Here is a 14008-nt window from a genome sequence, read left to right as displayed (position 1 = left end):
TTAGTAATTAGCGATTATTTAACAACCGCATGTAGAAACACATTAGTGCGTTATTTTTAATCCATCTACCCTATATTTATAAAAGAGTCACATTCCTGACTGATTCGTCATCGCAAAGCCTTTTTGTAGTTTTGGTGTTATAGAACCACTAAGGAGGAATTAGAATTTTTAAGGGGTTAAAAAGGGTAACCTCATATCTCACAAACTGAAATACATATATACAAAAAAAGTTAATACTTAACCTGGTTTATTAAAAAAAAAAAAAAAAATAAGCGGACAGGTGTCTGGTAATTTTTCCCTTTTCAGGAATATACTTGTAACATGTATCTTTAAACCAGTGAGTATAAAAATAAAATTAATATGCATTCGTCCCTTATTGAAGAATTTCGAATATAAGTTTCATACTTTTGGAAAATTCGGACATTTAAGGGGTAAAAATCGTATCCATTTCTTGGTACTTTTTATAAAACATTTTCAATTTATTGACTTACACATATCGCTCATTTACTACATACACAACACGCGTTATAGCTTCTGTAGAAAAGTTGAAAAGTGTATTTTTCATTTAATAAGTTTCACATTGTAGTTTGTAAAGCGACATGGTAACATATCAACTTGGTTCCCACATACCCAAAAATTTATCCATGTAAAATAAATATGTATTATAAGATACAATTTATTAAAAATTATATATGAATTGAAAAAAATCCACCAATATAATAAGAATACAATATTAAATTATAGCTTATTCAAAAAATTAATTAATTAATTGGGGCAACTCTAAATGGTGTACTTTGACAATTGTGACTACCTCAAATAAAAAAACAAGTAAGAAAGTATAGTCGAGCGTGACCGACTATATGATACCCTACACCAGTTATGAATATTAAATGTGATTTATTTTTCATAATGAAGCATTTATCTTCAATATTACCTTGTTCCGATACATTTAAGCAATTTATGGATGAAAAACTAATTTTCTGAAAGAGGCTTTATATAGGGACTAGGTGCAAATATGGGCCAAGCCCGATAAAATTTTGTGAATATATTTATATAATTTATTTGTGCTGAATTTCATTGCGATATTTGTGTTTATAAGTTAATTTTGTACATTCAAGTAATTTTCTGAAGGGGACTTTGTATGGGAGCTAGGATCAAACTTTCAAGTAATTTTCTGAAGGGGACTTTGTATGGGAGCTAGGGTCAAACTTTATGAAATTTGGCAAATCTTTAATCGACTCAGAAAACTATTCTAAGCCGATGGTATACTTTATGGTGGGTATAGGACGAATATTTTTGTATGTTACAAACATCAGCACAAACCCAATATACCCTCCCCACTAAAGTGGTGTAGCGTATAATGAGTGATCAGCTGTTGAATTGACTTTAACTTATGAGTGCATCCTGGTTTTAGTGAAAAAAAACTCACAAGTATATATGCAGTATAAAAAAACTTAACGTTTGAGTCAACCATATTGATGTGTACCCAAGCCGTTTCAAACTGTTTCTTAGCGCGTTTCTTTCCTTGCAAAAGTTGACATCACTGACAAAAAATGTTGCCACTGGAAATAGAAGGGTTTTACATACACATTAACAAAACAAACCTTTGGGAAAAAGCAGACTCTAACAGCTGTTTTCGATTGTTGTGTGGTGAGTCTCTATTAATTTAACATAAACAAATAAAACAAATTACTAGACAAGACGCATTCTTCTTTAGAAGTTTTTGGACGTCTTCTGTTTGTTGCTGAGTATTTGTTTTGCTAATTAATATGTACTGTTATTCCAGTGAGTTCATTGAATAAAAAGAAAATATCTATCAATTCATTGCTGACCACGGAAATTTTTGCTGGAATTTTTTGGACTTTGTGAATAACTTCAGAGAGGCATTTTGCCATAATTTTCAACAATTCTTTCCAACTCTTCACAGAATCATTGTTCTTTAAACTTCATCTCATTGGTTTCCATTTTTCGGGAATTGTCTTTTTTTTTTGTATTTACGATTAGGGAATTGTCTTTGGCAAACGCGCGGATATGGCTGACGAATAGCAGAGAGAATTCTGTGGAAAGATGTAAAAAGCGGAGTAAACAGTATAAGTCTGTCGGTAATGAAGGTAATAATAAATCGGGAAAGGCTCATTCTTCGGGCACGCGTCAAAAGACACAATTATATCGTTATGATATTAATCACAATATCCACATTGTGTATGTGGATATATGTATAAGTCGGGTATGCGGAAATATTTACACCATGCTATATAAGTCTACAAACGATGTTTCTGATTGGTATTTTTCGATAGATTCAAGAAAAATAAACTCTTACATTCTGGTAAATGTAATGTACATACATATATGTACGTAAATTAATAGACATCTTTTTTTAATTTCAATAAATAAAATATTTTTAAGATTTTTATTCATATTTTAAATTTCACAAAAGACTACAAACTATGAAAGATAAATTACTTTCCGAGAGGTTCTCTTTTTGGGTATATATTCTTTGTGTTCTATTTGGTATTAAATATGAAGTTTTTTGTATAAATATGTATTTCGATATGTTTGCCCATTAATGTCCTAAAAGGGTAACTGTCCACGAATGCATCCTGTGAACTTGTAGCTTTAAATACTCTGGTAAATGTTGAAAGTATTAACCTCAGCATATTCAGTAGACTGTTTTAGCACTGATCTAGCATTATATAGTTACCATCATCTTATCAGCAGAAAATATGATTAAGGTATACATATGTGTGTCCACTGTAAGGTCAAATTTGTCGTATGGATGATCACAGTTACAGTGTTCTCCAAAACATAAATATTTATATGCTGATTTCTTATAAATATAATAATTTTTAACTTTTGAACTCCATTTGGTGAGGGAAAACTCCTCCCGGTACTTCTACTCACCTGTGTACTTGGTAGAGGTACCAAGTAATGGCCAAGGCCAGAAAATGAGTAACGCCCATAACTCGATTTAAATTATCAGTATAGCGATGAAATTTGACATAAAGAAGTTTTATAAGAACTAAAATTTATAATTCATATTTTATGAGGATCGCTTCATAATTGACCCTACTAGGCTGATCGATTATTCGACATTTTCGAAAAACCGGTTTTCAATTAGTTCGAATAGTTGACATTTGACCGGTTGATATTTTTCAAATTCAGAAAAAAACGGTTTTTCATTATAACTAAAAAAATATTTAAATTTTGAAAAATTAATGTTTATGTTTAAATTTGATTAAAAAAACATAGCCCGAGCTGATTTTTAACAGTTTAAAATATTATAACATATATAAAATATTATAACATATATAATATAAAATATTATATTATAAGTCGTCTGATTTACATTATTTCTTTAATGTAAAAAAATTAGGAAAAACATAAGGTACTATGTAATCCTAGTTTATTCTAAAGTCCCTGTTTAGGCAATTTTCATAGGCATTCCAACACTTCCATAATATTTCAGCCTCAAAGAAATTATTGTAATTGGAATATAATCCTAATCTATAGGTAAATGAAAAAAGTTTAACCAAAGGTGCTTTAGAATAATATACTCTAGTTAATCGAATCGAATATTTTTAAAATTTAGACGGGCTGTATTATTATTTACTTAAAAATTAAATTTAAGTAAATTTTGAATACAAAGCAAATAAAAGTATTCGAAGCAGGTTTTTAAAAAGTGAAACCGGGTTATTCGATATTCGAAAAATCAACATTTAGAAAAAACCGACACTGATAAAGCAGAAAAAACCGATTCGATCACCCTACCCCCTACCCTCATATAAGGTTAAAAAGCATGTATAGCGATAAAATTCGCCATTAAAAAGTTTTATAAGATCCAAAATCCTTCTGTTAATTTTTTTGATGATCTGTCCAAATTGACGCTACCCAAATTGACCCCTATATAAATTTCTCTTCAGAAAAATATATTAAAGCCTATAACTGGAAAAACCGGTTTCGAATACTTTTATTTGCTTTGTATTCAAAGATTACTTAAATTAAATTTTGAAGTAAGTAATAAAACAGCCCGTCTAAAGTTTAAAAATATTGGAGTCTAGGAACTAGAGTACATATATTTTTCTAACGCACCTTTGATTAAACTTTTTTAATTTTCCTAATTAATTAACAAATTTTCTTTGTAAAATTTATTGGAATAACTATTTGATAAAATTTTATTAATCTTAAGATTATATTCCAATAACATTAAAGCAATCTGCGGCTAAAATATTATTGATGTGTTGGAATGCCTAAGAAAATTGTCTAAACGGGGATTTGAGAATAAGCTAGGATTACATAGTTCCTTATATTTAACAGAAGTGTCCCACTTTTTCCAATTTGTTTCCATTAAAGAAGTAATATAAATCAGACGACTAGATCTAAATTTATAATCTTTTAAACTGTTAAATATCAGTTCGGGCCATCAAATTTAAACATTATCGTTAATTTCTTCAAAATAAAATAGATTTTATTATTTATAATAAAAAACAGGTCAACCGGGTTTTTCTGAGTTTGAAAAATATTAACCGGTTTTTTAATGTCAACTATTCGAAACCGGGTTTTTGAAAAAATCGGTCACCCTAATAAGTATATGTATATGAATTTTTGATAAATTTCGGCAAATATTGATAAATTTCTTTTATATTTGCCTAATTTTAACGCCGGCGAATATATTTTGCATTGGTATAACACTCACTAATCAGTATAATTTACGTAATTAAGTACTTTATGGCATTATATTTAGCCAACCAACTATCAAAAAGGCAAATCAAATCAAAAGGCAAAGTTTCGAGACTACAATAAAATTCGTATATTTGTCAATGGTTTATTGAAGGTATTTTAAGCTATTTGAAGTTTTTTTTTATTTATTAGTTCTTCATTTACATAACCGAGCCCTTTAGGGCCTTATATGGCTAATTAAAGGTACTAACTAAAAATACTACAAAAAAAAATAAATATAGGTTTATATGTTTACTTAACTGAAAGCAATAACAGTAAAAATAAAATGCACAATAATGAACACTGGAAAAATGTTTATGAATACGATTTTCGTGAATTTTGCCTAAAATTGGTTAATAAACCTAAAATAAGTTTGTTTATTTCCAAAAAGATATCAGTGTATGTTGTTGTTGTTAACTGTTGAGGAAAAAAACGTAATGTCTTTCAGAATTTGTAAAAAATTTGTTCCCTTTTCTGAAAAAATGTTTTTTGAGTTGAGTCACTTTTGTGCTGGGTGTGCGATATGTGGCCTATATAAATATGGGATCGTTGTGAGAATCGGTGCTTTGCGTTTTAAAAATTTTTATTCAAATCAAAATATTTTTTTTTCAAAATTGACCATGTTTGGATAGAGCTGGTTGGGGATGTGTCTGCTTAAATGTAATTTGTCCCGAATTAAATTTGTTTCTATAAAAGAAAGAATACAGGGATTTTTTTTGAAAAAACCTAAAAAATACGACACATTCAACATGTTGCAACTTTGAATGCGTCTAACTTTTTATAGGGACAAGATAACTGTTGAGACATTTTTTGTTTTATTTCGAATTTTGAAAATTGATCATTTCTAGAAAACCGGTTTGTCGGTTAACCTAGCATAAAAAATACGGTTAAACCCGTTAACCGAAATGTTTGGAAATCTTTAAAATATTCTAATATTTAGTTGAAAAATGTCATTTTGCGAATTACATACATAATAGGATATTATGAATTACATACTTAATAAGATATTTGCACTTTTTAGTATAGATATGTATGTATGTATATAAATATATCGTAAGAAAACAAATTTATACAGATCTGATGATATTATTGATTCGTTAGGTATATGGAAGTTGTAATAGGAGGGATAAATATATAATGCAGCTATACCAATAAAAAAAGTATATCCACGACTATCAAGTATAAATAGTTAGTATTTTATTGGTTTAAATGCCAACTTTTTACTAATTTCCTGATTGTCTGATATTGTAAATCTCCATTTTTTATACATAATATAGTTTTAACATTTCCTAACTTTTGTTTAACAATTTTAGGTCTGTTTTAATATATACAAACGGAAAAATTTGTTTAGAATTATCTATCCAAAATTTTTTAAAATGTGAATCACAATAAAAACTCACCATAAAAACATATAATTTGGTACTAAAAATTTAAATTTTTTGAAACTGGTTAGACTTTAAAACCGGATAACCCGGTTAATAGAAAACCAATGTTTAAAAAAAACGGTCTGCGAAAAACCGAAATATGCAATAAAAACCGGTTTTTTTGGTTAACCGGGTAACCGGTTTATAAACACTAAATCTAGATGATATTAAAAAAAAATACGAAACTCCGTACGCCCGCCACATTTAAAAAACTAAAAATAGATAGGGAAAATTTAAGAATAAAAAGAAATAAACATAAAATGTATCTCTCAAAGCAAAAGAAATAACCCACATATGTAAGCGTATTTTTTTGGAGACCTTATCAAGGAGTAGTTGTATTTCAAATAAATGGATTTTTGGGGATTTAAAAAAAATTAATACCCGGGGTGATCAACTTTGTGTGGTTATCCACTGGGCCCCATTCCGCCCTCAATCACCTACAACTGTCAATCAACTCGAAAACACCTCAAATTTCATTGCGATATACCCAACAATTTCAGAGATACCGAATTAAATAAAAGTTTCTAAAACACTTTGCGTTATCAATAACATTATCTATTGTTTTGAATAAGATTTGTAGCCAATTATCTAGAGCATTTGTCAAATTTCATTGCGATATATCCAATAGTTTCAGAGACACCAAATTAAATAAAAGTTTCTAAACCACTTTGCGTTATCAATAACATTATTTATTGTTTTGAATAAGATTTGTAGCCAATTATCTAGAGCATCTGTCCAATGAAAAAGTTTGTAAAAAGCACTTCCACTTTGTTCTAATATTACTTGCCTGGTTACCGGGCAAGTAAAGTATTTCCTGGGTATATTCTTGCTGGCAGGTTAATTTCGTAAAAAACAACAACTATTTTTGAGATTTAAAATTTAATTGTTTTTATTAAGAGACATTAAAAGTTAAATAATTTAATTACATAACATTTTTTCTATAATTTAAACATATTTTATTTAATCACAGCAGTCTTTATTTAATGTCTTAAAAATTAATATACATACATATGATGTACATATATATGCAATCACTTAGAAATTTACATGTTTTCATAATATATTTATGTATGTATTGTTTACTTCTACACTAATAGTGCTATACAGAAAAAATTAAATACTTATGATTAAACTAAAACAAAATTAATGAACTTAGGAATACTGAAAATTATATGGTTCAATTTTTAACTAACAATGAGTTATTTTAACTCTCGCTTTATTTGCATATTTTTTGATAAAGAAAAAATTATCACTTAAAAGTAAAATGGGAAATATTTCCATAAAATTATTTTATTTCCTATAAATATACAAATTTATACATATCATTAATATACCTAGTTTGGAATGACATGAATTAGCTAAAATGTTTTTTAATTCATTTAACATAAAGAAAATATTACTGTAAATAGATTTCTTCTTAACCTTATACTACATTAATTAATATACATACATACTTAATATGCGTTACTACATTTCAACGAGATTTATATGCATAATTGTGCTTTGCAATAAAAATGTTTTTACTATATACATAACTCAAAGAATGTACATTAAGCCGGCCCTAAAAATATGATATCGATATTAAAGCGCTAGCCATTGGTTGCCTGAATTATTCTTCTAAACAGTTTATTGTTATGCTAGCTAACGTGCTGCCATCATTCTGATTAGAAGATTAGCAGCTAGTTGGAATAAAAACTAAATAAATATATGTTGCTGGTTATAATCAGGGAAACCAAAATAAGGGGCTTCGTATGAATTCATGGACCATATATTTATACATTTCGGAGTAATTCAATAAGTTTGACATCGATTTGTTAGAGCATATTTTGCCATATTTTACCCAAAATATCATATTTTTACACAATTTGGTTCTAATAGCATATTTAGGGCGTTTCTTGAGTTTTTAAAGCATATTTTAGGTTTTAGGCGCATAAACGATTTGTAATTTTTAGGTTATTTTTTTCTGTTATTTAATGGTTATTCGAAGGTAAATTAACATTTAAACTATTTCAAAATTTAGTTTAAACATAAAGACACGAAATGTTGTTTTTTATAACATAATTTTCAGACCTTTTTGACCTCGTCAATGTAAAAAAGTATTGTGTTCAGGTTAAAAATTATTTGAATCACACAACAAATTTAAAAATTATTAAATTTGAAAAAATTTATGAAAAATAACGAAAATAAAAAAATAATACGTGAAATTCCAAAATATGCTATAAATACGTAAAATATGCTCTAAAAATGCAAAAATATACGCAGTTGGTTATTACATTTAAACTTTAAAATCTGTGAAATAGTTAAATGTAGTAAGTAAATTAAAAAAAACTTTGGAAAATATTTAATTTTTGTACCCTTCACCTCGTGAGAAGGGAATATATAAGTTTATAATTCCCACAATATATTTTTGTTTTTGTTTTGCTATTTCTAAGTTATTGGTAATAGCCGGGAAATATTTAATTTAATAAAATTAAACTTTTTTAAACTCACTATGTTGAAGGGTATATAAGATTCGGCAAAGGCGAATATCGTCATATGGTATCCAAAAAGCCCTAAGTCACATTGAACAAATTTTTCAGGAGAAGCAAAAAACCGTCTAAAATGATAAATAAACTAAAAATTATTATTTGAAGAAACATTTGCGGTTTTTGGTTTACTTACGGATATATGAAACTTACGCCCTTGAGAATTTGTTTTTTCTGAAACCCAAAAGAGCCTAAGTTACATTAAAAAATAGTAAATTCAAATCGGTTTTGTTGGTCAAATAGGCCGAAACATGGAAGTCATAAGGCTTCTTTGTTTTCATAAAGATTTTAGGAAATTGGAATTTTTCTTTGAAAAAAATCTAAAACTGATAAAATAATCTCTAAATTACAAGGATTCGCTTAAAGTGCCATTTTTGTTTCATTTGATGCCAACTTATAACATTTCACAGTTTCGAAGTTAAAAATTCAAAAGAATTTTAAAATTTTCATGAATTTCAAGGTAATTTTAGAACATAACCTTTTAAAATTTCTTTGATAGGGACGTTGATTTTAATTGTAGGAGTGTAAAATTCAGTAGGAACATGTATTTTGATACGATGCATCATAATCAATCAAAAAGTCGATTTTGATTTTTTTGTAACTTGGGGCTTTTTGGATTTCATATGACGATATAGAACTCTTACTTGTTTTCTCACAAATTTCGGTACAATTTTACGTAATTATAAGTTATAGATCTATTCGAGTAGTAACTTTTTTGTGTAATATATACTATTTTGCATATAGGATTAAAGGATGGAAACGAAACAAATTTTACATTTTTAATTTTAGATATTAAGTCCGTATAAACAATATTCAAAAAAGCTAATAGGTTTTGGATTCTGTGAACTCTTGAGAATACCAATCCATTTTTGTTTTTGGTCCAATGTTTATCAGTCAGCTAATAAACGTTAAAATTGTAAAGCAATTGAAAATTTTGCGCAATGTTAATATTTTAAGGAGAATATAAATTTACAAAATTTGTTACTTCAAACATTAAGAATAAGATAAATTTTTTATTGTTTGAAATTTTTTGAAGATCCCAGCAAAACATATTAATGACTCGTAATTACGCAAGAACTTACTTTTCAATGACTACTATATACCGCCTGCATTAATATATTCGTATGTACTTTTTAGCCTTGACATTTTGTTTTCGAACGTTGTTTTTTTAAAAAAGATTTTTTTTCGTTTTGTAGAACGAGTAACTCCTTATTTGCAGGCGATCGTATTAAGTATTGACATAGCTCTCTACTTGTGAGTGAGTGGGGTAAGTACTTGCTCCAATATTATCGCCGTATTAAAATGACTTAAATGTTAATGTGTAAATAAATTTTACCATTTTAATCGGTATTTATTATAGAATAGAACTATTATCATAGAATTTAGAAAATCGTTAAAATTATTATTCTGCTTATTAATATCGAAATTTATCACTGTTAGTGAATTTATGAGCGCACATTCTGAATTTTCGAATAGTCCCTTCATTGGAGATTATGTCAAATTTTATCTCGATATTAATAATTATAAGTTCAATATGAATATTAAAGATATTTTATAAGGTCACATTTATGGCATTGTATGACTTATGGATACTTAAAAGAAACTTGTGCAAAAATATATTATGATTATTGCATAATTTCATATTTATGTGCGTATACACGGTATTTAGGAAGACCCTTGAATTGTGGACTGATATTGCCTATTTTCAATAACAAGTAAAGAACATCCGTTTGGGCCCTATAATGTGTTACAGATCATCTTAAAACACACCCAGAATATATATTATACTTTTGTGGTTCTACGATATTTTTTTTTATTAATTCAAAAAGAAACATTAGACATATACCGCTGAAAATTGTTCATGTTTTCGTAATGACCCGTTGGTTTTTAATACATTGCTTTGTAATAAGTGGTCGTCATCACAATACCACAGACATGATTGCAATTTTGAAAACATATAACTATCCAATTACTTACTGGTTTAATACTGGTATTAATACCGTTATCATAATGATAAACTTGTTTTGTTATCGGTATCAATACCAATTTTAAACGGTATTTAATAGGTATCGGTACTAAAAATGGTATCGGTTGCCAACCTTGATTTTAACCCAATGTATGTTTTTGCTGGGATTCTATGTTTTTATTAAAATTATAAGCTAATTAACAGATAATGAGTTAATGCCTTATGCAAAAACGATTATTAACGTTAACAATGGTTTACTACACACTTTTTCCATATAAAAACAGGTTTTAATAAGCATTGTTAAGTTAATAATTATTTTTGCATAAGGCAGTAAGTAATTAAGAGAAAGCAATATAAATTAATAGTTGTATAAAAATAGTATTCGAGATTGAGAGTAAAAATACAAACCTACGGATGCAGATTTGTAGCCATTTTATTTGTTTTTTGTTTTTGTATTTCATAGATTATTTATTTAACACATGATTTTTGTTCATATAAAGTATGAATGGCATGGCAACTCTAAATGTGAAAGAGAGGAAATTCGTAAACAAATTAAAATAAATTTGAATTTGTTGTGGATTTCTTCTACGATTTAAGTTGTCAAAATTAGATTTTCCGCAGCCCTAAGGTTGTATTTGTACTCTGACACTCTGCTTTTTTACCGAATATAAAAACATATGTATAATTTTTATTTTTGTTCAAAACTATCAGTCGAAGTAAAAATCTAACGGCTGATAACTTTGAACAAAAATAAAAAATATATTTATATTCTTGGGATTTCCCGCAATCGGAATAACATCGTAAAATATCTTAATTTGAAAATGTAATTTTTTTTCGTTTCCAACCTTTAATAACAAAATGTTTGACATTATACATATGTACATACAATTTTTCAAGTAAGAATATTCAGAAGGAAAATCATTAAAACGTTGTCCTGCTGCATATACAAGTTAAATGTAATGTGTTTATTGTCGAAACGCCGTCAATAGTCTAGGTTTTTTGTCTCTACACGGAAGGGAGCACGCTAATGAACATATGTATGTATGCAGGCATTTGATACAACTTTTTATCCATATTTCAAATTATATATTAGTGAATAACTCTCTACATGAAACTTATCAAGTTTTTCATTTGCAACTTCTCGTTGATAGCCATGTAATTGATAGATTTGCATTTGTACAGAGGGATAAGTTGATTGCACTAAATATAAAGTTTTTATTAATATAAATTGGAATAATAATTAAATAAACTATAGTCTTTTAATTTTATGACGTATTTAATTGAATTAAATTTGAGCCAGGATATTTAGATTCAGTGCAAAGGTAATTGTCGGTATTTTGAAGCGGTGTAAATGGATTATTTTTATTTTTAAACCGCTACTTGTTGCATAGTGAGTTGACTTATTAACTGCTGACATAACTTTCCATATTCAAATTGATCTCCAGATATACGCCGCAGTTTAATACCTTTACTGGTAGTCTGATTGTCTCTATTACGACCTTCACAAACTTGAACTTCAATTTGCAAACCTCCAGAGTATTCCAAACTTAAATTTGTAGCAGTTGAAGACGTAGACATATCCACGGAATATAGTGAAGAATCAGTTGTACCTGTAGATGCACTGCTCAATTTAGTTTCTGGCCAATTACCTGTATTAGTAGCAGATGATGATGTCGTGCAATCATCTGCATTATGAAGGGTGAACCCTTTTGGTGGCATTGTTGAGTCAATAGTTTGTTTCACCATTTGTAATATTCGTGTTGTATCCAAATTTGAACATTCGTGTGGTAATGGAACTTCGTAGCACATTTCTTCTGACATACGGCGTGAGTCACACATGGAATCAGGAGTCAAATGTCCCTCTGTGTGATCACCTATTTCTGAATGCGAATCGGACTTAAAGCCTGATGAGGCCGATGGTTCTTGACATGGTGAGAGATTGTTAGAATCATTGCTTAATGAGTCATCTGAAAACCCTAAAGATTTATCGCTTCCTCTTCTATCATTTGGTTGATTGGAGCTTATTGATGGTTGCGATACACTTGAATTAACATCTGTCTCCAAGCTAGTCTTACGTCCAATACCTCTTGTTATAGAGGGCATATCGCTAGAAGGTTCCGTAATTATTAAACCTTGCAATGACATTAGGGACATGTTGTTTTGGTCCAATGAGTCGCAATCACTGTCCCTACTGTTTTCTGATGATAGTGCTACAAGAGTGATTTCACTTCCTTGCACATCTGTTAAACATATTTGTGGATGTGACAGTTGTTGGCCAGGAGATATGTTATCGTCTCCTAAAGTTATGACTTCCGGACATGGAGTTGGAGTAACACCTCCAGTACAGCCGACATAAGGGGTGCCAGTAGAGATTGTATGACACATTTGTCCGTTAGCGTTTTCTTCCTGTATTATACACAAATTAGGAGAAGATGGTGGTGTGGAAACAACTCTAACAGGTTGCATAGGTGATAAATTTAGTGGTTTTAAATCGTAGTAAGGCGAAGACGGTACAAACCAGTTCTGTGGTGTTAATGAACCCTGTGGTGTTTCCGAATCTTCAGAATTACAAACATCCATAGATAAATCTAAAGGTTGATTTGTAATTTCACTAGCTGCTGATGTACCTCGTGTTATAGACCCACCACCGCCAGTAGTGAGATATGATATACCTTTAGTGATTTGATGCAAGGGGGATGAACCGCCGGCTCCTTGACTGCTACCACAAAACAAAGACGTATTTGGCACATAGGGATTCGGAGATGTCGTTCCACTGAAACTACTATAAACAGGTGACTGACAACCGGAACCGATAACGGGATGTGTGCTGATTAATCCACCACTACTTTGTTGAGCGTAAGCTACATCAAGTAATTGTTTGGAATGTAAACCTTCCATGGCGTCTCCTTCAGAAATTTTTCGATTTTGAGAAATTTGTTGCTGAACTAAGGGACCACTACTGGCCGTATTAACACCGCTAGCTTGATCTACTCCACTCATTTGTAAGTGACTAGAATTTGCAGAATTTGGCAGGGATAAGGGAGAAACACTAAGACTAAACATTTGTTGTTGCAAATAAGATCCTACATTCTCTATATGGTTACCACTACTAGCCGCCGAACTATGAGCCAATAAACCAAAGTGTCCAGCTAAATCCATTGGTATTTGTCTGGTTAACAAAATTTTATTTACTAATTCCACGGTTATACGCTGCTCTTTTATTAACTGGTCTAACAAAGGCATTATAGATTTTAACGCATCTTCTGGAATTTCTATGTCATTAACAGACGATAAATTACCACCACCGTTGCGGCGAAAAATATTATGTGTACTTGATGGTTTACCATGTATAGGAGATCCTGAATATAAATAATACA

General features: G+C 29.4%; 1 protein-coding gene across 4 annotated transcripts in view; it reads right to left on the bottom strand.

The window, feature by feature from the left end:
* Window positions 1–8084: 8084 nt before the first annotated feature.
* The window catches only part of LOC119609790, a 62761-nt gene continuing 56837 nt past the window's right edge, over window positions 8085–14008 (bottom strand). For all 4 annotated transcript variants that reach the window (XM_037964723.1, XM_037964726.1, XM_037964724.1 and 1 more), the window contains one exon: window positions 8085–13990. In XM_037964723.1, the coding sequence (XP_037820651.1) occupies window positions 12000–13990 (1991 nt within the window). In that variant the 3' untranslated portion in view covers window positions 8085–11999. The remainder of the gene's footprint in view (window positions 13991–14008) is intronic.

The sequence above is a fragment of the Lucilia sericata genome, unplaced genomic scaffold, assembly GCF_015586225.1.
Source record: "Lucilia sericata isolate MDLA Ls3-8-SP2 unplaced genomic scaffold, ASM1558622v1 Contig001061F_arrow, whole genome shotgun sequence".
NCBI classification, from domain to species: Eukaryota; Metazoa; Arthropoda; class Insecta; order Diptera; family Calliphoridae; genus Lucilia; species Lucilia sericata.
The sequence above is the reverse complement of the archived record's forward strand: the minus strand, read 5'-3'. Positions and strand labels throughout refer to the sequence as shown.